This window comes from Mesoplodon densirostris, chromosome 2, assembly GCF_025265405.1.
Source record: "Mesoplodon densirostris isolate mMesDen1 chromosome 2, mMesDen1 primary haplotype, whole genome shotgun sequence".
Lineage (NCBI taxonomy): Eukaryota > Metazoa > Chordata > Mammalia > Artiodactyla > Ziphiidae > Mesoplodon > Mesoplodon densirostris.
In genome coordinates, this window is record NC_082662.1 from 25,294,347 (window position 1) to 25,320,509 (window position 26,163).

At 54.4% G+C, this 26,163-nt stretch overlaps 1 protein-coding gene across 1 annotated transcript; it reads right to left on the reverse strand.

The window, feature by feature from the left end:
• Positions 1 to 214: 214 nt before the first annotated feature.
• LAPTM5 (lysosomal protein transmembrane 5) lies at positions 215 to 25,060 on the reverse strand. The gene is made up of 8 exons (XM_060081608.1): positions 24,974 to 25,060; positions 9,697 to 9,790; positions 8,950 to 9,026; positions 7,222 to 7,353; positions 6,033 to 6,155; positions 4,743 to 4,838; positions 1,595 to 1,687; positions 215 to 304 (listed from the first exon to the last, which is right to left on the reverse strand). Exons 1-8 carry the CDS (start codon positions 25,058 to 25,060, stop codon positions 215 to 217), a joined length of 792 nt encoding a protein of 263 aa, XP_059937591.1.
• Between the last annotated feature and the right edge of the window lie 1,103 nt (positions 25,061 to 26,163).

Consider the following 26,163-nt stretch of genomic DNA (forward strand, 5'->3'; position numbering starts at 1 on the left):
CTTTTGAGACCCAATCATTCAGCCTAAAGGGGTTAACCCAGTTGTGAGCATCTCCCAGGCCCCGCAGGAAAAGCAGGCCAGCGAGCGGGACACAAGCGGATTGTCCTGAAGTCAGCCAGGTGGTTCACCCAGGCCACAGGGGCCACCTAAGCAAAGAAGCAGATTGCGAGGTAGCTCCGCCCCTCCCAGCACCAGGGCTGGGGCCTGGTGAATGTCACGCCTCTGAGTATGGGGGTGGTGCTGGGCCCCCCTCCGGAATCTTGTATGGCAGAGACACGACTTCCTCATAGGATGGCAGGACCACCTGGGAGAAACAGAGAGATGAGGGCTGAGAATTGACCAGATGGGACCACTACCCCAACCTGGGGTTAAGGGGCTCCAGCCCCCACCCCTGGCAAAATGATGTTGATGATGATGATGACTAGCATGCCTTGGGTACTTACTATGTGCTAGGCATGGCATGCACAGGACAGGTGCGGTTTCTCTTCCTGTAATGGACAGACTTGCCTCTGCCTGTTCCGCATCAAGCCCCCTAGTTTTGATAACAACACACTGTTTTCCCTGGGAAAACATTCTCAGTCCATGTGCTTTCAAAAGAATTGATATGCCCTCTGATCTGGGGGAATGGACATGAGACCTCATGTCTCATGGGGTGGTCACTCAGAGTAGAATCTCATCCTCCTGTCAATCGTCACTGGTTTGGCGATAGGCTTGTAACCCAAGCTGGACCAATCAGACATGCTTCTGGGATGTCTTTCTTACTGCTGGGGTTGCTGAGAGGGTGGGATGACAGCCTAGGGATTTCGGCAACTATTTTGCTACCATGAGGAAAGGGCTGCCTTTCATCCTGAAAATAAGATCATGTCTGGACATCAGGCCTCAGCCATGCCTGAGCCAGACCTACATTGGACTTTCAAGTTCTATAAGCTAATAAATTCATTTTATTTTTTACATAAGTGAGGGAGAGTTGGGTTTCTGACACTTGCAACCCAAAAAATTCTTGACTAATACAATCCTCATTTTACAGTTGAGGAAAGTGAGCCTCCAGTAATTTAAACCAGCTGCACTTTTCCCATCATTTTTCCAATCAGCTGCTTCTAAGTGCACTTAATCCCTCTGCCTGGAAGGCCCCTTCCCCTTTCCCAGCTAACTTGTACCCGCTGACAGTCTAAGACTTGGTCAAGTGTTACCTCCTCCAGGAAGCCTTCCCTGACACCCCAGGTGAAGCCAGGTGCCTCCTCTGTGCTCCCATTGCCCCTGTGCTTCACACCGAGTTGTAATTGGATCTCTGTGTCTAGATTCACTCTGGACTATACTCTCCTCCAGGACAGGGTGGCATCTTAGTTTTCTCTGAATCCGAAGGGTTGGATATGAGTCCAGGAAAGAGTAAGAAGCAGAAAATGTTTAATGCATGAATGAATGAATAGAATCCTAGACAATCAGAGTGGAAAGAGATCTTCCCATTTCTTCTGGTCCAACCCTCATCTTACGAGTGGAGAAACTGAGGCCTAGCAAGGCAGAGAGACCTGCCCTAAATGATACAGTGAGTGGCAGAGCTAGGACTTGACCGCCCCCCCACCCCCAGCAGGCTCACCTTCTGCAGCATCTTGGAGCTGCTCCTCTCCTCGGCCGAGTTCATGTACTTCATGAATCTGTAGCATCTCCACACACACTTGAACATGTAGACCTGGAAAAAAGGCCCAGGTCAGGCTGTGCTTTGTGACCCTTCTTCTCACCACCCCAGCAGGCCTAGGACAGATGCTGGGCGCTTCCTGGAGATCCCCAGCTTACCCTGAAAGGTCAGAGCCCTCTTCTGGTTGGACGGGGCCTCACCTGCCCGTCTCAGGTGTTCCAGGTGTTTCCCTTTCACTGCCCCACAGACTCATCACAGAAAGGAGCTTTTTAGAGGTTTCTGCACCACCCTCCAGCCTCCCTGGCAATAATCCTGCAGATCCTGCTTCTCCGCCCCTGAGGACTCGAAGCTTACCATCTCCTGAGGTGGCCCCGCCCATCCTGGGACAGAGCTGACAGTGGGAAAGTTTTGTCTTCAAAACTGCTTACGATATGTTGTGTTTTTTTTGTTTTTTTGGTTTTTTTGCGGTACGCGGGCCTCTCACTGTTGTGGCCTCTCTCGTTGCGGAGCACAGGCTCCGGACGCGCAGGCTCAGTGGCCACGGCTCACGGGCCCAGCCGCTCCGCAGCATGAGGGATCTTCCCGGACCAGGGCACGAACCTGCGTCCCCTGCATCGGCAGGCGGATTCTCAACCACTGCGCCACCACGGAAGCCCGATATATTGTTTTTTTAAAGCAGATTATCCAACAGTGTATGCAGTAGTATCCCATGTTTATAAATGCAGAAAAATCATATGTATGGATGTATATATCTGTCAGATAATGTGAGCAACGGCTTTCTCTTAGCAATTGATGTAAGAATTGGGGAGAAGCGTTCCAGGGTGGGGAGTGAAGTCCCCAGGGGTGTGTTCAAGGAACAATAGCCAATAAGTCTCACTCTGCCCCCAAAGGAAGGAGAGCAGGTCTTGGCATCGAGAAGGTCCCTTGTTTTATGGAGCCCCATGATGGGGACTTAAAAGGAGCAGAAATAAATAAAATGAATTATGAAAGAATGAAGTACGAAGGGCCAGGGCAAAGCAAGTAAGTGAAGGGTAGCCAGTGAGGCAGGGTTGGGAGTCGGGGTACAGAGAGAACTCCCCCTGCATGAAGATAAAGAACAGGAGAGGGGTGGGGAGGGACGGAGGTGAGGGGTGGGGAGGGACGGAGGTGAGGGGTGGGGAGGGACGGAGGTGTGGGGTGGGGAGGGACGGAGGTGTGGGGTGGGGAGGGACGGAGGTGTGTGGTGGGGAGGGAAGGAGGTGAGGGGTGGGGAGGGACGGAGGTGTGCGGTGGGGAGGGACGGAGGTGTGCGGTGGGGAGGGAAGGAGGTGAGGGGTGGGGAGGGACGGAGGTGTGGGGTGGGGAGGGACGGAGGTGTGAGGTGGGGAGGGACGGAGGTGAGGGGTGGGGATGGATGGAGGTGTGTGGTGGGGAGGGACGGAGGTGTGGGGTGGGGAGGGACGGAGGTGTGCGGTGGGGAGGGACGGAGGTGTGCGGTGGGGAGGGACGGAGGTGTGGGGTGGGGTTTGGGCAGTTTCTCTCTAGCAGGGTATATGACGTAAACCTCCACGTTGTTCCCCCCGAGCCTTCAGGAATATTCTCACTGTGCATCACTAATGCGCTTGTGCTAGGTCAGTCCTTTGAGGAAAGGTTAAAAGGAGCAAAGTTGTTTCCAGCTTGGCACTGGGTGAGAGCAGAGACTGCTCAGGGCCTGGGATGTAAGGAGGCAGTGATGTCTGGCTACACCACCCACATAAAAAGAGGGGGAGGAAATGCACCCAGATATCAGAGGTGCTGCTCTCCGAGTGGCAGTGGTTGGTGGGCTGATCGTCTTCTTTCTGCTCATCTGTAGTTTCTAAATTTCTACAGGGATCATATGTTACTTTCACAATCAGAAAAGAACACTTTTAAAAGCCCTTCCTTTTCTTGAGTCGACATCAGCCTCCCTGTGGCTTCCGGCCACAGGGCCCCATTGTGGCCTCTAGAATCCCCATGAGAGTCCTTTGGGTACTTGGAGGCTGCGATCAGGTCCCCCTTGAGTCATTTCTTTCCCAAGCTGAACTGCCCTGGTTTCCTTGACTCCCGAAGACGGCAGCGTTTTCTTGCCTCTTCACCCTCCTGTTGTGCTGCTTTTTTTTTTTTTTAATATAAATTTAGTTATTTATTTATTTATTTTTGGCTGCATTGGGTCTTCATTGCTGCACACGGGCTTTTCTCTAGTTACGTCGAGAGGGGGCTACTTTTCATTGCAGTGCACGGGCTTCTCATTGTGGTGGTTTCTCTTGTTGCGGAGCACAGGCTCTAGGCACGTGGGCTTCAGTAGCTGTGGCACGTGGGCTCAGTAGTTGTGGCTCACGGGCTCTAGAGCGCAGGCTCAGTGGTTGTGGCACACGGGCTTAGTTGCTCCGCGGCATGTGGGACCTTCCCGGACCAGGTATCGAACCCATGTCCCCTGCATTGGCAGGCGGATTCTTAACTACTGTGCCACCAGGGAAGTCCTGTTGTGCTGCTATTAATGCACTCCTGTCTGTCCCATGTCTCCAAGAACTGGGACCTGAAACAGGACTCTATCCTCTGAGCCTGACTACCCCTGAGAAGAATAAAACCAATCCCCTCCATCCTTCTCATCACCAAACCTCTAGTAATATGACCTCAGGGCCCATCTACACTTTGGTGCCTGAATCACGTAAAGCTGTTAACATGGGCAAAGCAAGACTTAGGGTGTCCCTTTCACAGGTGAGACCCAAGACCCAGAGAGAAGTGACTTGAAAACCAACCACACAGCTAGTGAGAGGAGAGCTGGGATTCAGACCCAGGACTTCCTGAATCTAATTCCAGACAAAATAGCTCCTCCTTCCCCTGGATCAGGTCTCTCTGAGTCACACATTAAGTCCCCGACCCCTGAACACAGGTGGGTCTTCACAGATCCACTTGCTCTAAAGGGGGCGTCCCTGAGGAGCCCATGTGTGGGCACAGGGGCTGGTGTGGGGGGGTTAGAGTTAGGAGCCAAAAGCAGGGGGGACAGTGTTGGAAGACACACTTCCCTGCCTCTTAACAGTCTGGCATCGGTGGGCCCGGGGCAGCTCAGCCTCTCCACCCCTCCCTGAGCCGTGGGGCAGGGGCCACTCACCTTCAGGATGAGGACAGTGATGAAGGCGATGGAGAAGATGACCATCATCTTGATGAACTGGCTGTGAGCCATACCTTCCTGGCTGGGGAGGTAATTCTGCAACAGATTTGGGGGCCACATCAGTGTCTCTGGCCATAAGGAACACTAACAGTACTGACACATCGAGGAATAAAAGCCAGCTCTCCAAGCACACAGGAACATGCTGTGCCACAGCCATTATCTTGGCCCAAACCTTCAAGGGCCCTAGGAGGCCAGTACCACCTACCATCAGCCTCATCTGACAGGTGGGCAAACCCAGGGAGACAGATGCAGCTGATGCCTGTCCAAGTGACCCTTATCTGGCTGGTGCCCCATCCCCCAGCTGGTGGTGGGCCACACCCGTGTCCTTCTCTGGAGGATAGTCTTGGTTGACGGAACCGCCTAATCCTGAAATACCTGGGAGGTATGCCTCGTCCCCTAGGGGCACCTCACAAGCAGGACTGGTTGATGGAAGGTTCCTGCTCTGGTGGGACAACTGCTGTGGCATTTGCAAACATGTGCACACATCCTCTGACACTCCTCCCTCGAGTGTGGGCTAGACCTAAAGGCTCACTTCTCACAAATAATAGGATGTCGCAGAGGTGAGTGTGACCTCCAAGACCACAGGGCCGTTTCCTCCTTGCTCTCTCTCGGATACCCACCAGGGGGAAACCGGAAGCCATGACATGAGGATGCTCAAGCAGCCTTATCAAAGGCGCACATGGTGGGGAACCGAGGCAAAGATCCCACAGCCACGCCAGTAAGCCAGCTTGGGAGTGGATCCTTCAGACCTAGTCAAGCCCTTGGCGTCCACAGCCCCAGCCCCATCTCAGGTGCAACCTCAAGAGAGACCCTGAGTCTGAACAACCCAGCTAAGCCACTCCCAAATTCCTGATCCTCAGAAACTATGTGAGGTAACAACTGTTTATTGTTTTAAATCACTATGTTTGGGGATCATTTGTTAGATAGCAATGAAAACACTAATACCATTTCTGCGCTACAGTTCCTATTCCAGGGCACCCTCTGGGATCCAGCAGTGCTACTTCTAAAGCCACATGTGTGCCTGGTTTCTTCCTTTTGTCTAACTTGCTTCCCTCATTCCTTTCAAGTTTCTCCCTGAGAGCTGTCCTTCAGGAAATCACTCGCACAAGAATCCCTCTCCAAGCTCCACTTTTAGAGAACCCAGCCTAAGCACTGAGGCACAGAGAGGGAAAGCAACTTGCTCAAGGCCACAGAGCCAGTGATAGGAGCAGACCCTCAGCCCAGACTCACCATGTGGTTCATGGACTTGAAGTTGAGATAGGTGGGCACTTCCATGTAGGAGCTGCAGAGAGTCAGGATGCTCAGGCAGAAATCCAAGAGCTGCAGGGTCATCAGTGGGACCTTGGAGGGGCCCTTTGGAGGAAGAAGACAGACCAGCAAGTCAGCCCCAACCCAGAGACCTGGGTACCATGGGGCACACAGTGGCCCCTCAGCTTGAGAGACTGTCAGCCAGAGACATTGACGACTCTCTGGTCCATGGTACCCAGAAAGAAATGGAGGTCCATTCTTCAGACGTTCACACCATGGGCTGGTACAAACCCAGGACTAGAACCAGGGTCTCCTGACTCCCAGCCCAGGGCCTTCTATAATGTAGCTTCTCAGCCTCTTCAAGGACCACAGTTAGGGGAAGTGTGAAAAGCAACTTTGGGGAACTGTGTCTGTGATTGGCACCAGGTGTTGCGGGCATTCCCACCAAGGATGCTCACCATCCTTACCTTCCTTTCTTCAACGTGGTTACAAAGGAGGGACAAAAGAGGGGCTGGGGAGGGAAACGGGGCATGTCCCTGTCCCTATGGTGTAAATTCACACGTGGTTGGCATTTTTTCCGTTCTTACCACATGCTGAGCACCCTGTGCACGCTTTCCTCATGTAATGCTCATAAGACATATTGATGACACATGATCTCAAGACACATTTTACAGGAAGAAATGTGGGGTGAGGGACTTCCCTGGTGGTGCAGTGGTTAAGAATCTGTCCGCCAATGCAGGGGACACGGGTTTGAGCCCTGGGCCGGGAAGATCCCACATGCTGCAGAGCAGCTAAGCCCAAGCGCCACAACTACTGAGCCTGTGCTCTAGAGCCCACGTGCCACAACTACTGAAGCCTGCATGCCTAGAGCTGGTGGTCCACAACAAGAGAAGCCACCGCAATGAGAAGCCCGCGCAATGCAATGAAGAGCAACCCCCCTTCGCCACAACTAGAGAAAGCCCGCGCACAGCAACAAAGACCCAACGCAGCCAAAAATAAATACATTAATTAATTTCTTTTTTTAAAAAAAAGAAGTGTGGGGTGACTTGGAGGAGCTCAGGGACTTGCTCAAGCTCACCAACTAGAAAGGGCCCTGGGGGCTCCCACGCTCACTGGCCTGGGCTCCTGCACCTCCCCCGCTGGCCGGCTGTGGGACATGGGACACACTCACCACCCAGCTGCTGCTCCGGGAGACGAACTTGTAGGCAGGCAGCTCGATGTAAGAGCCCAGCAGGGTGAGCAGGCACAGGAGGAAGTCCATGATTTGCAGGGACAGGAAAGGCAGCAGGTATTTCTCCCGGTTCTGAAAGGCAGGCCCAGCATGGTCAGGGGTCCCTTGCACAAGGCTCTTCCATGCAGCCTGATGGCTCCACGGGCCCCCTGGCCCACAGTTCCCTTCCGTCCCGGGGAACTCGGTGCTCTCCTGAATCACCTGCGGGGCTTGGCTGAGGTCACCTCATGGGGATCCACATGCCTTCCTCTGAGGGAGGCTCTGGGCGTGGGGAGAAGGTAAGGCCCAGGCCCTGAGGATGAGCGGTCTCGGCGTCCCAGGAGGTACGAGGGATAGTTCCCATCTACAGAGATAAGCACCTGGGGGCTCCAGGACCAGGGTCTGCCTCAACTTGCTCTTAAGAACCCAGTGGCGAAAGACTTTGTGTCCATTTGACAAATGAGAAGGGAAACAGAGAAGACTTCCTGGAAGTGGGGGCACCAGGGCTAGAGCTGGAAAGAAGCAGGAGGGAAGGGGAGAGTATTGGTGGCAGAAGGGCTGGCCTGAGCCAAGGCCCGGAGGAGGGAAATGTCTTGTGCTGCTTTAACAGTAGTTCTTGCCTCTGTGTAGGCCACCCCCGGGGATGTTCAGTCATAGTAAGAGACCCTGGGAGGCTGAGGCTGAAGTCCCTCTCCTTCAACTGAAAGCAAGTGACCACTATGACCAGTGTAAATGCGTAGGAACCCACAGTTGGGGACAAAAATCACAGAAAAGGTGGTTTCGTGGTTTCTCACGTGGTTGTCTAAAATCACTCAGGAGGCAGCTGAAACAGCCCAGACTGAAGCTCAGAGGCTTCAGGGATGACCTGATCCATTTTGTGTTTCTGCATGGACCACCGGGAACCAAGGTGAAATGACTCCCTGCGGTGTAGGGCTCCCGAGAGACTAGCGTTAGCTAGGGAGTGAACACTGGCATTTCAGGCAAGGTGGAGACATTCCAAACTAGCCCCAAGTCACCACCCCATCCTGCTGGCCCTGGGAGGGCCAGTCCACCACTGTCTGTCCAGGAAGGATTCTCTTTCCGAGGTCTGGTCTCATGGCTATGTGGCAGGGGCCTGGCTTCCTGCCTTGCTGGGGGCCAAGGGACAGACAGGTTCCTCTCTGCAGGAGGCTGAGTCGCAGCCCGCCTCTCTCTCTCAACCGCTAGCTGGATGGCACTGAGCTGGACGCATCTACACTCTCCCCTCTTCTCCTCTCACTGATTTCAAAACCCACTGCTTTCTCCCCTCTACCTAGGCCTCAGAATGACCCTTCCTTTTTTCTCTACCAAATTCCCTGCCACCATTTGCAGTTCAAAAGGATGTGGGTTGCCAGCTAGTTCAGCCAAAGTGTCGATGATCAGCAGTGCCCACAGCCGGCTGTGCACACCCTCGTGCATGGAGGGTGTATTTTCACAGGGAACCGAGGCCTCCAACCTGAGGGACCTGGTGTGGAAAAGGGGGTTTCCAAAACGTCAGTGAAGCTCTCGAGGGTGCAGTTTGAATCTCCTCCAAATACGCACCTCCCACCTCTCAGCATCCAGTGCTGCCCACATAGTGGGTGTGAATAGGGTGGAGCCAGGAGGGCAGCTAGGCCTCCTTGCCAGCCCGCAGATCGTGGCCCCCCTTCCCCTCCCCGACCAGGCACTCACCTTGACCACGCCGATCAGCAGGCTCAGGCTGATGTTAAAAAGCATGGTGATGAGCAGGAAGCTGGAGATCAATTCCGCTGAAAGGCAAAGAGAGCAGTGAGGGGCCCGGAAGTGCCCCCAGGAACCCACACCTGGGGTTCCAAGGACCACACTTTGGGAACCACTGGTGTGGGCACTATGCCAGCGAACCAGAAAGCCCAGGCCCTACCCTCCTGCAGTTCTCAGTCTTGAGGGGCACACAGAACAGTTCAGGTAACACAGGACAGTATAACAGAGGGTGCAGGGTGGGAAGGAGGCCTGGGGTCTGCTTTAACTGGGATGAGGTGGGGGAAGGCCTCTGAGGAGGTGGCCTGTGGGCAGAGTGACCAGGAGTCCAGATAGGGACCCCGAGACACAACCCAGCTTGGTGGGGTCAGCGCAGCTGGAGCATGGGGAGCGAGGGGGAGCGTGGATGGAGCTACGAGGCGTGGGAATGCGGCCAGAGAGAGCAGGGGCTGGAGCCCCCGTGAGGAGTTTCGATTTTATTCTGGGTGACAGGCTGCTATTGAGCGGGAGAGCCCGGCTGTCACCGTTCTAAGCTGATTAGGTTTGCAAAGCGCCATCTTATCTGCTCTCACACCTGGAGAACAAGTGGACTTTCTCCATTTGCAGACGTCAAAAAGGGCAAGTGGCAGAGCCTCAACTCCACCCCTAGCCGGTGCCCATGCCCTTGCCACCCCACCCCACATCGGCTTCCCCTGGACCTACCGATCCTGAGGTAGCCTGTCTTCGAGAACCTGCAGGAGGCCTTGCCGTGGGCCACCTCCACTGAGTGCTCAATGAACAGCAATACACTCATGATCTGGGGGCAGAACAGAGCATTAGTGAGCCGGGGCCTGCACAGCTCCGCCACCAACCCCTCCCACCCCGACGGCGTGCAGCCAGGGCCTGTGAGGAGGGGTGCTGGAGGAGATGGAACGCGGGTCAGTGGGGCACCCCAGGTAAAGCGTGGCCTGTACAGACAGACAGCTCAAGCTCGTCGTTCCTCCTCCTTCCCCTTCCTAGCGGTGTGAGCCTGGGCAAGTTACTTGACCTCTCTGTGCCTCAGTTTCCCCAGCTGTACAATGAGAATAATACTGACAGCTACCTAAGGAGGCAGATGGGAGGAGTAAATGAGAACATCCCAGGAGAGCACACGATACCTGTGACTCCTGAAGGTCAGGCTTGAGGAAGCGGGGGAGACTGAGGGCTCTCACCAGTGACTGGGCCCCTGCTCTGCACTCTCTTTTATAATGAAAACTCTGAGCATCATGGGATCTTAGTCACAGCATCGGAGCATCACAGAACTTCAAGTTCTTGGGATCATCCACACAGGCCTGGGAGCATCTGACCTGTGAATCCCAGCCCCCATGGCCCCTCAATCCCCATATGCAACATGGGGATAATAATAATACCTGTCTCATAAGGTTGTAGTGGGGCCAGATGCGATAATTCACTTAGAGTACCTGACAAATAGTAAGCGCTCAATCTGTGCTATTATTATCGTTATTATTCCCTCTAGACTATAGGTTCTAGGTAGGGAAGGACTGTGTCTCTCTTGTTCGCTGCTCTAGCTGTGGTAGATGAATGAACAGAAGGATGGACGGAGGGATGGATGCATGAACGAATCAACCCTATTCCTTCAGGGGACCCTTGCTGAGAACGACAGAGAAGAGGCAAACCTGATGGGCATGAGTGTTGCCATGGCCCTGGCAATAACTGAAGTCCAGCCACAAAACTGCAGTTTGAAAGAACCTTGGAGGTCACCTTACCCCTGCCCTCCATCTTCTAATGCAAGAATACTGTGCCATGCAGCCTCTACTTAAATGCTTCCAACCACGGGGAACTCACAACCTTCCCTGTGCCCATGTCCTTACAGCAAGGCTTTCCCCCCACCATACACACACACTTCTCCAGATGCCATCTGCCCACACTGCCAACAAGATGTCTCCTCCCTTGTAGTGGATGTCCTACCTCTATTAATATGGCCTAAGTTTACACTGGCTTTCTAGGCGGCCCTCCACTAGTAACTGACGCTCAGCTGACAAGCAACTAGACACCCACCATCTGTTTCCCCCTAGCTGATTGTGTGGGTTTTTTTAGCTCAGACATAGGTTTCAATTTGTCTTCCTACCATATTACATCCTGTTCAGGGGCAGAAAGGGACAGCAGAGAAGACTGATGAGGAGCTGGGCTCCAGAGTCAGTCAGAGATAGATTTGAATCCAGGTCATTATGTGACCTTGGGCAAGTCACTTTACCTCTCTGAATTCCCTCATCTGGAAACTGGCAATCACTGGATTTAATAAGGAACAAATTGCATTGTATTTGCAAAGCCCTGAGCTTGGAGGCTGGCAGCGGGTGCTCAGCAAGTATAATCTGCTTTTGGCTGGTGTGCGCTTACGTGGGGCAGTCGAGCAGTACCGTGGGGGGAGCGTCAGGGGTCTGACAGTGAGCTTGCTCTAGCTGCCCCCTCTACGTGGTGTGGGGTGAACCAGAAAGGCTTTGTTTCACCAGGAGAGTGGAAAACAGCTCAGAGCGGAAAGCAGACATGGCGGGGGCTGTGGCTGGTACCCACAGGAAACAGCTCGGAGAGAGAAATGCGGCTTCCTCATCCCCTAAAGCCTGGAGCTCCAGCCCCTCTTCTCCCAGTTTCCCTTGTAATAAGGGAGAGAGAAAAGGAGGCAGATGACGGTTCAGTCCAGGACAGAACAGGGCACCCTGAAAGAATGGGAGCTCTTGGGCTCCCTGGGGTGTGCCAGCAGAGCACACATGAGTCACCGCAGCTGGGCTTAGAAGGGCACTAGCATTCATCAGCCGTGGCACAAGAAGGCTTTTGAAATCCCAAGAGTCCAGGATTGTCTGAGATCTAGATAGAAGCTCAGAATCAGACAACCCCAATGTCCAATCACTGGAAAGAGCCTCTACCCACTTACTTTATAAGTTCCTTCTGCTTGTTTTCTAAGCTCAGAGAGGTTAGGTGGCTTGCCCAAGGACACACAGTAAGTTGGGGACAAAGTGGAGACTGGAGTCCCAGTGTCCCAGTGCTGTCCTGATGCCTTCCCACACACCCCACTCCCCAAGTCACCTCAGAGCCCTGCTAGCCCCGACCCCAGAGGGCTCAGATATTTTGATCATGTGCCTATGTCAACAAAACCTTTTGCACACACTACTTTCTATTTCTTGACTTCCAAATTATATGCATGTGCTACGGTCTTGGTTTATAATGAACATCATAAAACACACTTACCAAAAATATCCAGAAATGAATAAAGAACATGATTGACAAATTTAGAAATTCTAATATTGTCCTTCTGAGGCCCCAGTGCTCACCTTGGGTATCACTCCGATTTGGAGACCAGTGCTAACACACCAACCACTCCCCAGACCCTCAATTCTGGCCCCAAACATCTCCCACAGCCCTGCCACCATGTCTGCAATCCTGCCATTAGCGACCCAGCTGCCCCTCTCCAACCACGCCTCCTGAATATCCTGGGACCCCAGGAAGGGGAGGGAAGAGGAGGGACATTTGTACAGCCTGACTCCATGCCAGGTTTACCACCCACACCATCCCAGTGATCCTCCCAAACCCAGCCAAGGGACTGTTCTTAATGCTCCCACCCCCATATCACAGGTGAGGAAAGCGAGGCTCAGAAAGGTCCAGTAATTTGTCCAAAGCCTCCCAGCTGATCATCTGTAGGGCCGCGATTCAAACCCAGGCCAGTGGGCCCTGGATCTGATTCTCTTCCCCCCTCCACTGTCCTCCCAGCATCTCCCGGCCTCCTGGCTCTGCCTGAGGCCTGCCCTCCTCGCCCACTCCCATGTGGGTGCCCAGCAGAGTCAGCAGGGCACCCACCTCCTCTTCCCTCTGCCGTCTCCTCCACCTCCCACAGCTTGTGCAAGAAGCAGCAGCAGACACCAGAAGCATTTCTACTTTCGTAAAAACCACCTATGTTTAAAACCAGCCTCATCCTTTACCCCATTTCACCTTCTCAACCATCCTGTAGAGAGAGGGAGATAATTCTGTCCCCATTTGCCAGACGAGAACACTGAGGCTCACCGAAAGCAGGAACTAGCCCCAGGTCACAGAGCAGGGCAACCTCAGAGTCTGACTCAGACCCTCTCCTGGCCCCTAACCTTCAATGGAAGACACCAGTCCCTGATCCAGGAGAAAGATAGGCGTCTCAGCTCCCTAGGAGATGGGGTGGAGAGGAATTGACATTTCTGGTGCACCTACTGTGTGCTTGGACCTGTACACACAGACTTGCACCATCTCCCAAAACCCTGCAAGAGAGGCAACATTTTCCCCATGGTATAGACGAGGAATGGAGGCTCAGCAAGGAAAATTCACACGCCCTGTGTCACATGGCCTGGCTAGGGTGTGAACCCTGTTGCCTGGGTTCCCAGGGTCCAGGCTCCACTCACTCAAGGCTGAGTGGTTGCTCTGGGGCCCAGCCCTCGTCTCACCAACCATCTGCCCACTCTCCCCTGGCAGCTGACCCCCATCCTTGGACACCCGCAGCTCAGAGGACAGCAGCTGGAACTTGAGGCCGCTCCCACTGCCTCATGGCTGTGTAACCCTGGCCAGGTCCTGGCTCCTCCCTGGCCTCAGTTTACCTCCTCCAGTCAACGTGGAGAGTCACCCCTATTCGCACTGGAATGATTGAACTCCTGCCACTCGCAGCACGTCACACCTAGGCTGCCCAGAGTCTCCCACCCCAGAGTTGCACCCCGCTCATCAGAAAGCCCTCACTGCTCCACGCAAGTCCCCAACCAAGCGCTGTTTGTAAGTCCAGAAAGTGCCTGGCTTACCTATAGCATAAGCTGGGAGAGGCCAGGAAACTCCAAGAGTCCAGATTTCCCAGGCCACCTGGCCCTCCCCTTCCCCTCACGCCCCTGGTTTCCACCTGGACACAGAGCTGCCCTCTCCCTGAGCTCTGGGGACCTGCCTGGGCCATGACTCATGCCCTCCTGCGACAAGAACGGGGCTTCTCTCCTCCCACAATGCTCAGGCAGACGGCATTCACGCACCCAACTTTTCCTCCATAATAGCATCTTCTCACTCACTGTACCTTAATTCCACATGGTGAGATCACGTGGTTAAGAGCCAGGATGCTGGAATCAAGTGGCCAGGGCCCCAACCCCAGCTCTGTGGCCTTGAGCAAGCCACTAACCTCTATGATCCTCAGTCTCCTCATCTGGGAAATGGGGATAAGAACTGGACCTGCCTCATAGGGTTGCTATCAGATCAAATGACGTGCCATCACCAAGCCGGCATACAGCAAGTGCTCCATCAGTGCACACTGTTGGGCAGATATACACTTGCTCCCTCGTTTATTCATCCAGTAAACACTCTCTGAGCACATACTGTCTCCAGGCCCTGTCTGGGAAAACCACTGACCCTGACCTGCAGGTGTCACAGTCCCCAGGGGAGCCCAACAGGGGACCAGTGTGTTTAGAATCACGACACGGGACATGCAGGGGGCGCAGAGTCCCTGAAGAGGGAGTGATCACAGCTGTTTGGAAGGCTCAGGGAGGGTTTCACAAACAGGAAAAGCTTGACCATGGCTTTGAAGGATAAGTCAGAGTTTTCCAACAGAGAGGAGAGAAAAGCATTCCAGGCAGAGTGATCATGGTGTGTAAAGGCCCAGAGCCAGCAGTACAGACCCAGCAAACTCGGGGGCAGGGAAGGCCTCTTCCCTGAAAGAGGGGATGTCACTGGTGGGAAAGTGAAGCCCAGAGAGAGGCAGTAGCCAGCCCAAGGCCACACAGCGAGCGTGTTGCAGAGTCAGAATCAGCCTCCGTCCTCCTGACGCCACACCAGGGCTCGGGCTGCATGACCGAATCAGTCCTGGCCACTCTCAGCACGCCCACTGCCACCTCCACCCTCCATTCCCCTTTCTCACCTCTTCCCTCGGCTTCTCCCCCCGTTTCAGTTCTCATTTTCATCCCCTCCCCGTCTCTTCTTTCTCAATTACAAACACAACTTCCCTAAGCTGAGCAATGGAGGAAGTGGCTGGGAGGCCAGGAGAATTTCTACTTGTTTTCCTGGTGGCTCTGAGAAGCAACCAACAGCCTGAGCTGAAATAAAGGGCCCAGCAGTTGTAGGAGGAGAGGAAGAATCAGGGAGGGTGGCGGGATGGGAGCACTACTGGACATGGCCGTGGCCATAACCGTGGTGATGCCGCCGCTGAATGGAATAGAGGGGAGGGTCAGGCGGGACTGCCCATGGTGACGGTGATGGGAGGCAGGACTGGCTGTCCTGTGGCTGCATTTGGCATGCTGGTGACAGTTATGCTCCTCTGGGCAGTGATAATAGAGGTGGCGGTGGATGCTGCAGGGGTGGTGGTGATAGAGGTAACCACAGGGCTGCTGGGAAGTTGTAATTAAATGCAATGGCCGTAAGGCCATGCTGTTGCTGCTGCTGTTGATGGCAGAGGTGATAGCATGTTATGATGGTGGTGACACCAGATCACCTGGCTCTGGGGATCAAACACCAGTTCCCGGTCCAAGAACATGGGCCCACCCTCTCGGACCTCCTGGGGGGCTTAGGACCCACCCTCTCATAAGCAGGCAGGCAGAAACCCATCCTCTGAGCTTCTGAGGGGTAAAATTTACAGGGACCCCCAACGCTCAGTGAGCATCTACTATGTGCCAGCCAGTGCGTGGACACTTTCCTGTCTGTTAAGTCCACTTCTCCTCACAAGTCTGTGAGGTCAGGACTGTTTACCCACTTACATCCAAGGAGAACAGGGACTGTGGGTGCCTCGGCCGAAGCGGCACAAGGAGTCCGGGCTGGGCTTGTCCTCAACCCTCCCCAAGAGAGATAACGCCGTTTGCACAATGGGAAACCGGTCCCAAGTGCACAGCCCTTCCTGCCCCTCTCCCCTTCCAGGGCTGCTCCACCCTGACCCTACATCCTCCGGCTCTGGCGGCCTGAGAACTCAAGGGCTCCTGCACACTCAAGCGATTATTATTATCACTGTCCTCCTCCTCCTCTTCCTCCTCCTCAGCATTGCCCCCACCCTGAAGCTCAGTCCCCTCTACCTCACCCACCCACCCTGTTTTCCCTGGGGGTCCCCTGGGGCTGTCTGGCGAGAGGATGGGAGCAAAGAACCAGATGTGTCAGTGTCGGGAGGAAGCTCCCCTGCCCCAACCCCCCCCACACTTCCTGTCACAGCTTATCGGGGGCCACTGCGTGGGGAGCATTCCCCCGCCCCTGCAGCACTGTCTCCCCAGCCACCTCCCCAGCTGGCCCAGATAAACATCATGATGTGCTCCCTCCCCGCCCAAAGCCAAGGCTCAGCTGCTGCCCCAGCCGGGCTGCCTTCACCTCCCTGGGAGCCTGGCTCCTCTGGAGGCTGCAGCTCTGCTCTCCTCCCTCCCATCCCCGGCCCCTCCTACTATTAATTGTCCCCCCCCCCAACCCCGCCTGGCCCCTTTACTCCTCTGTGCCTCAGTTTCCTCATCTGTAGAACAGAAAGAAGGCTCCACCCACTAGCAAAGCTGTAGTGAGGAAGGAGCACATGAGGTGACTTATGTCTGCTACCAAAGATGATGATTCAGAAAGATCGAGTGACCAGCAGAAGCACTTGGTGTGGGCTCCAAGCTACAGGTCCCCGTGGCCATTGTAATAGCCCACCCTGGAAACAACCCCAATGTCCTCCCCCAGTACAACAGGCCAAATACATTGTGATATATTCATGAAGTGAAATACTATACAGCAAGGGGGAAATGAGCTGGATACACACGGCCACACGGAGGAAGGTCACAAATGCAATGTGGAGAGAAAGAAAGAGCCCATGTTGTGTCATCTCATCCCTGGATACTTCTAGAACTACGTGTGTTGGAAGAAGTCAGTGGGGGCCGCGTAGTGATGAGGTGGGGACACCAGGGGCCCTTGGGGGCTGGTCCCATCCTATTTCTCAATCTGGGTAGAGGTTACCTGGCTGTTCACTTTGAAAAAGGTCATCAAGACGTGCACTTATATAAATTACGCATCAATAAAAGGTTTGCAAAAGTCAAATAAAATCGAGATTGGTTGCCACCGGGTCAGACCCTGGGGATTACAAAGATGGATCAGGCTGGGCCAAGCCCTGGATGAGCCTCCGGGCCTCCAGGGCAGACATGACCCCCAGGACCCCAGCAGGAGGGGGTGGGAGCTGCCCTGGGATGGGGGGAAAACGCTGGGAGCTCGGGGTCCAGGAGTTGGGGCTCCAGGAAGGTTTCTGAGAGGCAGTGAGTCTTAAAAGAAGATTTCTCCCAAAGGGCAGTGGGAAGGGTGCTCCAGGCAGAGGAAACAGCAGGAGCGAAAGCAAAAGAGAGTGAGACGCGTTTAGGAAACTGCAAGAAGCTTCTCTTGGGGAACTGTGACTTGGGCTTACCATGTGCCAGGCACAGAGGAGGCCCCCAGGAAATGGTAGCTACTGGGTGGCTGGGCCAGTGGAGGGATGCAGGAGATGCTACGGGGACATGTGGTTTTACAGGGATGTGACTTTGGGGTCAGCAGGGGTGGGAGAAAGAGCACCCCGGGCGGAGGGGACAGCTTGTACAAAGGCCGGGAGCTGGCAGAGAACACAGTTCAGATGGCGCGTGCCAAGATTCATCACCCTGCAGGGTGGGAAGTGCCAGGACGGGAGCAGCTCGCTCTGGCACCACGTCCAGGAAAGCCAGTGTGTCATCCTCTGAGCCCTGTGCCTTGCCTGTGCCCTGCGTGTGACAGCCCAGCAAGGCCCGTCCTCTGCTCTCTGCCCTTTGACCTTTCAAACCTGCCCCCATGAAAGAAGACAGGATGGCAAGCCTTCCCCTGAAGGAGCGGGCACTAGGGGCAAAATTTCTGTCCCAGTGAATCCCAGTGGCTTCTGCCATTCTTGGTAGTGGGGGTGGTGGTCATCCTTTATGGGCACCCATTTGGGAGCTCAGAGTCAGGCTCCAGGCTTGGTCCACACCCCCATCCTCCTCCACTTCTTGAGTACCTAGAGAAGTACCCTGTACCCCCCCCAAACAATCCCCATAAAACATCAATTCCTTATTTACCTTCAGGGCAAAGGTCCCCACGTGACAGTAAATGTTACTATTACTGGAGCATTTAGGAGAGGCCAGGTCCTCTGAACACTGACCCCACTCTCATTCATTCGTCCCCGCCTCAGCCTTAGGAGGCAACTTCAATTATCATTCCCATTTTCCCCCCGTTTTGCAGGTGCCATTGAGACTGCATCTTTGCATGCGGGCTCCGTGTTTCTAAGAACGGGGCTCCCCGGATATTACGGTTGAACCCCACCCCATTGCTGCCAAGAAGCCTGCCCCTCCCCCACCGCGGTCTGGAGCAGCAGCGGCGGAGCCTGGGCCCCGAGCAGGACACCCGGGCTCTTGTTCTTTATCTACCCCAGGCTGCAAAGTCGCTTGGCCTGTCCGAGCCTCCGTTTCCTCTTCTGTCAAATGGGGGCTCCAGGGGTAGCTACCATGTGTGGGGCACTCGCTGGGTCCTAGGTGTGTCTCCCACCTGGTTTCCTTTGAGCCTCTGACCTTGCAGGTCATAGTTATTGGCCCCCGGTTGACAGGGGAAGAAACTGAGGCTCGAGGAGGGAGAGGGACACGCTGGGCCTGCAGCAGGGCTGAGGGGTGGAAGGCGGGAGCCAGTGCCTCACTCTGTACAGCTCCCTGCTCAGCTTCCTGCCTCATTAGAGGTTCTGTGCACCCTCCCCTTCCCCCAGTGGGGTGCAGGTCCCCTGGGAGACCAATGCCGGCCTCATAGTGGGCTCAGAGCGAAGTCCTTGTTCCGGACCACTGCCCTGGGCTCAAAATAAAAGCCTCACTTCCTGGGAGGCTCTGGACTAGGGTGGTGACCAAGAACCTCGGCCCACCCAGGCTCTGCCTTCCAGCCACGGGGCCGGGTCTGATCGGGGCCCCAGCCCCTGCACCAGCCCCTGGACCCTCCCCCAGGTTGGTGCCTCTCCCAGCTATGGCCCTCTGACAGCAGTGGGTCCCTCTGACCAAGGTGATGCCCGATTTCTGGAACCACCATTCTCTACCCCCCATTCCCAGAAGCCCCTTATTTCCCTTCCCTTCCCTTCCCTTCCCTTGGGCCTGAGAACCAGGAAGTGGGGAGGGGATAAGGCACAGCCTGGGGTCTGGCCTGTCCTAGCCCACCTCACACAGATGACTGGCCACCATCACTTGGCCCACCAGGCCTGGTGCAGGAAGAGACCAACTTTGCCCCCAGAAGGCCCTGCGTGTCACCCCACATTGGCCCAGGGGGTCCAGTGGTCCTCTCGATGGCTCCAACACTTTATAAGCTAGAAGGCAGAGTGCACACCCCAGAGATGGGGAGCACAACTGAGTTCCCACAAGGGCCCCTTGGCCAGGGCATTGGGGAGGGGCCACGACTCCCACTCTACCCCGCATGGAGGCATCAGGCGTGAAGGCAGAGGTTCTAACAGGCAACCTAACAGTTGGGACCTATTTTTAGGCCCCAAACAGATGATCTCTCGAAAGGGGAGTGGCCTCTGGTCACGTCCCACAGCCCACACTGGGCACTCGCCTGCCAGCCCTCCTCTCCAGTGGGGTCACATCAGCTCAATACCTCAAAACAGTCACCCTGAGACAGGGTGGCCCCATTTAACAGAAGAGAAAATTGAGGCTCAGACAGCAAAGGCACCTGCCTGCTCAAAGTCATATCATGAGTGAGTGATAGAGACAGGTCTGTGATCTTTTCCATCCCAAATGGAGCAGAGAGAGAAGAGCTACTGGAATTCTGAGGAGGACAAGCAGGAGGGCTTCCTGGAGGAGGAGGCTTCCCATGAACTGGACCATAAAGAAGAAATGAAGACTGGGTGACAGAAGGGTCTCTCAGAGAGACAGACAGACCACCCCTGGGCCGTGGGCCAGGTAAAGAATTCATTTGATCACTCGCTGGCTCATCCCACACACGTGGGTGCTGGTAGCTGAGGCCTGGAGCAAGACCTTCCCCCACCTCCCTGTGTGACCTGGAGCAAGTCAAGGACGCTCCTGGTCTGTGAAATGAGAGAACTGGGTCAAACAGAGATCCATCCTTCTACCATGAAGCCTGAAAGAAGCCAGGCATTTGGTCCAGTCTTATCCCTGCTGACCTCTGTAGCCTCCCCACACCTCACGACCATGCCACCCTCGACCCCAGCTCTATGAGCTTCTCCGTGCTTCCAGAGCATCACCTGGCCTTTCCTACCTCCCCGCCTTTGCTCTCTGCTCCCTCCACAAACATATGCCCTTTTTCCCCCAACATTCCCAAGCGAAGCCCTGCTCATCCGTATCACTCCGGCCTCCTCCCAAAAGCCCTTGCTGAATCCCCGGCGTCCACCCCAGGGCTGGGCTAAGGCCTCTCATCTGTGCCCCCATAAGAGCCAGCACTGTCATCCATCAACGCCATTATCACAGTTTTTCCTTGGCGGGTTGGAATCCCTAGGGGGCAGAGGCCAGGAATGAGTCAGGCCCATGTGCTGGCCTGGGGCTGAGCATGGAAAAGAAAGACATGTTTGAGAGGCTCCTTTAAATAATGGAGGTTAAGTGCTTTTTTTTTTTTTTTTTTTTTGCAGTACGTGGGCCTCTCACTGTTGTGGCCTCTCCCGTTGCCGAGCACAGGCTCCGGACGCGCAGGCTCAGCGGCCATGGCTCACGGGCCCAGCCGCTCCGCGGCATGTGGGATCTTCCCGGACCGGGGCACGAACCCGTGTCCCCTGCATCGGCAGGCGGACTCTCAACCACTGAGCCACCAGTGAAGTCCTAAGTGCTTTATTATTAGCAGTGCCTCAGACACGGAGCCTGTTGCCAGCACAACTGTAAGTCGAGTGGTCAGACCCCAGAGCACTGGTAGAGAAAGTCACTTCACAGTAGAGAAACCTGACAAATTCGACCTCAGCCAGGTGATCAAGGTCAACACCAACAGTGATAAGACATGCGGAAGTACACACTCTTGATATGAAGTGCGGAGAAGGGCACTTTACCTCTGTGGTCTTCCTCCAGAAACACGTTGCCCAAGTCTAACCATGAGAAAAGCACCAGACAAGTCCCATTTGATGAATATTTGACAGAATACGTGACTAGTACTCTTCAAAACTGTCAAGGTCATCAAAAACAAGGAAAATCTGAAAAACTATCACAGCCAAGAGAAATCTAAGGAGGCGTCATGACTATATATAACGTGGGATCCTGGAAGAGAAAAAGGACATTAGGGAAAAGCTGAAGAAATCTGTATAAAGTATGGACGGTAGTTAATAATAGTATATTGGGCTTCCCTGGTGGCGCAGTGGTTGAGAGTCCGCCTGCCGATGCAGGGGACACGGGTTCATGCCCCGGTCCGGGAAGATCCCACATGCCACAGAGCGGCTGGGCCCGTGAGACATGGCCGCTGAGCCTGCGCGTCATGGCCGCTGAGCCTGCACGTCCGGAGCCTGTGCTCCACAACGGGAGAGTCCACAACAGTGAGAGGCCCGCCTACCACAAAAATAATAATAATAATAATAATAGGATATCAATATTGACTCATCAATTGTGACAAATGTGCTATATTAATATATGATGTTAACAATCACGGAACCCAGAGGTGGGGTATACAGGAACTCTGTACTATACAATTTTTCTGTAAATCCAAAAGTGTTCTCAAATAAAATGTTTATTTTAAAAAAGTAATACATGTTCATTGTACCAAATACAGAGAATACAGAAAAGTAGCAAAAAATTAGAGCTTTCACAACCTACAGCCCAGAGACAAGCCATGGCCAGCATCAGTCTCATTTCCTCCTGGCCTTGTTTTGGTGTATCCTGTTGCTACAGGGTTGAAATTGCCACAGGTTTAAGCTTTTTATCAGACCAAATTTCTAATGGAATTCCAGGCACCTTGGAGAGGAGAGGTTAGGGAGGGAGATATTTCTAGGCAAAAGGGTCTTCTGGGTCCCTATCTCCTGCCATTAACTTGGGACAGACATGCTTTGGGTTGCCAGACAAACCAGAACCAAAGAGGCCAATTTACAAAAGTTCTCTGACTCCTCTATGTGCGCAAGTTGGAGTCAGAAAACGTTCACAAACCAGGGAATCCTCTACACAAATCCAGTGAGATGCTGAGGAAGGTCCTCCAGCCACTGGACACGGAGGTCCTCCAGTAATAACGCCCCGATGACTCAGTAAAGTGGGGCATTGTCTCAGGATGCCAAGAGCCCGATTTAACCCTCCCCAGAGGGGTCCAGTCCACGAATAGCTCTCTTTGTGCAGGGCCGTCGCCCATGACTGGCTCCAGACGACAACCAATCTGGGTGATCAACACATCTGGATGGCAGCTTCTCTTTTTCCATCCAGATGTTCGAGGCCCTGACAGCACACCTGCCACCCAACTGCCAGGCCACAGAGAAAGCCCCCAGGCCCTGCCCTTTCTGGGAAGGAGCAGAGGCCTCTTACAGAGGGAGCAGGAGGACGATCCTCCACCGGAATCAATCAAGGACCCCAGCCCAGAGAAGACCACCCGGCTTCCAGACTTTTCTTCTGTTCTCCTGCCTTCGGGTCTAGAACATCCCATGGCTCCCCATTACCCACGTTAAAGACAGTGGTTCTCAACTGGGAGTGATTTCACCCCCAGGAGACATTTGCAATATCTGTAGATATTTTGGGTTATCACAGCTGGTGGTGTGCTACTGGCATCTTGTAGATAAAGGCCAGGGAAGCTGCTAAACATCTTACAATGTACTATTCAGTCCCCACAACAAGAATTCTCCAGTCCCAAATATTAATAGTGCCCTATAGTGAAGGCCCAGCCTCCAGCCTGTCACTCCAAATCGTTCCCACCTCCTGCTCCCCAACCTAAAGCCTCCAGGTTAGTCTACGTAGGGTCCCCTGCACAAGCCACTGTCCTCAGCCTCCACACCTTTGCACACCTATCCCTTCCCCATCCATACTCCCCACAACCAAACTCTACACCTCTGCCAGTGACACCTCCTCCAAGAAGCCTTCCTTGATCACTTGCCCACACATTCTCCAGCTCTTTGGGCAGGAACTGATGTCACTTAACTGTGTAGAGGTGAGGACCTCGGACGGCATGATCAAAAAGAAACCGCAAGAGTCACAAAGCCCAGGGTTTGCAGGGCAGACTCAGGGCCCAGCAGCCTGCAAATGGATTTGACTTGGTCTGCACAGGGATTTCTTTTTTCCCTCAAATCAGTCATCAACATGGAAACATCAGAAATTGTGACATAAAAGCCTCTGTTTCCTGTTTCTCCAAATGTCAAAAGAGCGGCTGCTGGGGCCCACATTCCTCCATGGCAACAATCAGCGGAAACAGAGAGCGGCCGCCAGAATAGACCCAGAACAGGCTCCCCAGGTCACTGCAAGGTCCATCTGCCCCACCACGCTCATTTACAGGAGCTGCCTGGCCCCTGGAGGCATTGGAGTTTGAGACCTCTGAGCTGGTCCATACCCTCTTGTCCATCATCTTATAAAGGAAAAACTGAGGCCCAAGGGAGCAGCTTGTCCAAGGTCACATAGCCAGTTAGTGGCAGAGCAGGGGTAGGGACGCAGGGGCCTGCTTCCCACGGGGACACCCCTGCTTACTACACTGTGTTTCCAAGAATGTTGCACAATCTCAGAGCTTGAAGAGGCCCGAAGGACTTGGTCTGGGGACCGTCAAGTGCCATTCACTCCTCTCAGGAGCACTCTTGCGTTGGTAGAAGCTAGGCAGAGCAACATCTGAGCCCCGCCCAAAATCAGTGTTCTGGGGTCTGACTGCTTGACTTACAGGTGTGCTGGCAGCAGGCTCCGTGTCTGAGGCACTGCTAATAATAAAGCACTCAAATACCTGTCAAGCACTGCTCTGTGCCTTGTAGATATTTACTCCCTTGATCCTGAGAACAACCCTATCAGAGAAGTATTATTATCCTCATGTCCATTTTTTAGACTAGGAAACGGATATTCAGAGAGGTTAAGTAAGTGGCCTGAGGCTGCACAGCTAGGAAGTGATGAGGCCAGGATTTGCACACAGGAGTCTGGATCCAGAGGCTGTGCACCAAACACTGAAGAGCACCAGCCCTCCGAAGGCTGGGCTCTTGCCAACAGCCCTGCCTGCTCTGCGCGCAGCAGGAAGCAGATGCAGCCAGGTCTGAGCAGTTTACAGCAGCCCACCACACTGTGCCAGATTTAGGCTAATTTTGAGGAAGCCCTTCCAGGCTCAATAAAGAACTGTTAACCACAGGCCCTGAGTCACCCTGGGAAGAAGGCCCCTGGGTCTGGGGGAGCTGGGTGTGGCTTGGAGCTGTGGGCTGGGGGGATAGTTCTGGACAGGGCAGAACAGAGACCCCAACCTTCAGCCACCAAGACAGAGGGGGAGCCTCTGGCCCCAGGGGCTGTGACTCACCCAGAGTCACTCTGAGTTAATAAGAGACAAGACTCCGTACCCGGCTGTGCACACCAGCCTCCAAAGGGGAAACTCTGGGCCCGTTCCTCCTCGGCTGGGCCCACAGGCGCTCAGGCCAGTCCAGGCACCCTGTTCGTATGTAAGCTAAGAGGACACAGCCCCCTCCCTCCCCTCTGGAAGCACAAAGGGGAGATTCGCACTTCTCATCCCCTCCAGTGGCCCAGGCCCCATGCCTGTGACCTGACCCCATTTCCTGACAATGATCCCAGCTCACATTTCTCTCAAGATTCCTGGCTTCCAAAGCACTTTCATGTCTGCTGCTCCATTTGTACCTGGATGAACTTGTGGCTGCTAAAGGTCCCATTTCACAGAGGCAGAAACTGAGCCTCAGAGAGAATGTGAGGTACGTTTGCTTAGAAAAAGGACCCCGCCTCCCACTCCTGCCACTGCTGCAGGGTCCGCTCCCCCGCTTTGGACAGAGAGGGAGCCCAAGGCCCGGAGCAGAGAAGGAACTTGTCCAGGGTTCCAAGAGGAGAAGGTGAGCAACGGTCCTCCCGTTCGAGGGGCCTCCATAGATCAAGGCCGCCCTCACACGCACAAACGCACACACAGTGTCCCGGGCCGCCTGCACACTCACCACATGGTAGATAGCCAGGGCAGTGGTGGCGATGCGAACGTTGAAGCAGCAGCAGGTCTGGCGGATGGCGGCCGCGCGGGGGGCCATGGTGTTGCCTCCCCTCCTCCAAGGCACTGACAGGGAAGGAGCCAGGAGCCTGAAACAGGGCAGAAAAGGGAAAGCTGCAGGCGCCCTCCTCACTTCCTTCCTGCCCCTCAGACAGGCAGGGGTAAGGGCGTCACAACTGGGGCGGGGCAGCTGGGAAGGGCCCCAGCTTTCCTCCGAGCACGGCAGCAGGCCCCTGCCACTCCCAGGAGGGGCTTCCCTTACACCGTCGGTACCTGCCATTTGCCAGGCCTGGGGTTTAAGCAGTTTCACCCATGCCTTGCTTAGAGGATGCTCACCACCACCCTTGGAGGCAAGGACTGTTAGCAATCCCATTTCCAGATACAGACACAGAGGTCCAGAGAAGCCAAGGCGTTCAGCCAAATCACACAGTAGTCAGTGCTGGTGGCAGGATTCAAACCCAGGTCTGTCCGGCTGCAAAAACAGCTATTGTCTAGTATTTCCTACATGTTCTAAGCATGGTCCTGAGTCCTCACCTTTAATCCTCTAACCACTCCTTTAATCCTCTCCTCAACCCTTTGAGGGAGATACTATTATTATCCCTACTTTACAAATGAAAAAACTGGGGCACAGAGAAGGGAAGTGATGTGTCCGAGGTTACACAGTTAGCCCGTGGAGGAGTGGGGATTTGAACTAAGGCTTGACTGGTTCTAGAAGCTGTCCCCTCGGAGCTGGTGTTCTCTTCACTCTACCCTGAGCCTCAGAGAGAAGCATGTCTTCCTGAACTCTGTCCAAGAATAATTACTAAACAAGTCCATCAACGTGCGTCAGGCCCTGGGCTAGGCTCTTCCCACAGCTGGGTCATTAATGCATCACAGCAATCTGGGAGACCTGCTGTCAAGCCCCGCTTTGTGAGCCTCAAGGCCCCCTGATGCTCCCAGGCAATCAGGGATTTCCCCGCCCCCCTCACTCCTGGGAAAAGTTGGAATTAATCTACCGTGACTATTAAGCAAGCTACACTGGGATCTATACTCCCTTCTCAGATGATAAATTATCCATCCATAGTGCAATAAAGGAAGGGACTATGAGGCATTTGCAGAATTCCTGTAAGAAGTCTGCTCTGTCCAGACACTGAGCTCACTATG

What these genes read in the sequence shown, in the direction of transcription:
- LAPTM5 (XM_060081608.1), bottom strand. Translation starts at nt 25,060, where the DNA reads ATGGCCCCCCGCGCGGCCGCCATCCGCCAGACCTGCTGCTGCTTCAAC. An exon ending in GACAGGCTACCTCAGGATCG is followed by an intron (nt 9,027 to 9,696) that starts GTAGGTCCAGGG and finishes TTTGCCTTTCAG; the next exon opens with CGGAATTGATCTCCAGCTTC. An exon ending in TCAAGTCCATGAACCACATG is followed by an intron (nt 4,839 to 6,032) that starts GTGAGTCTGGGC and finishes AATCTGTTGCAG; the next exon opens with AATTACCTCCCCAGCCAGGA.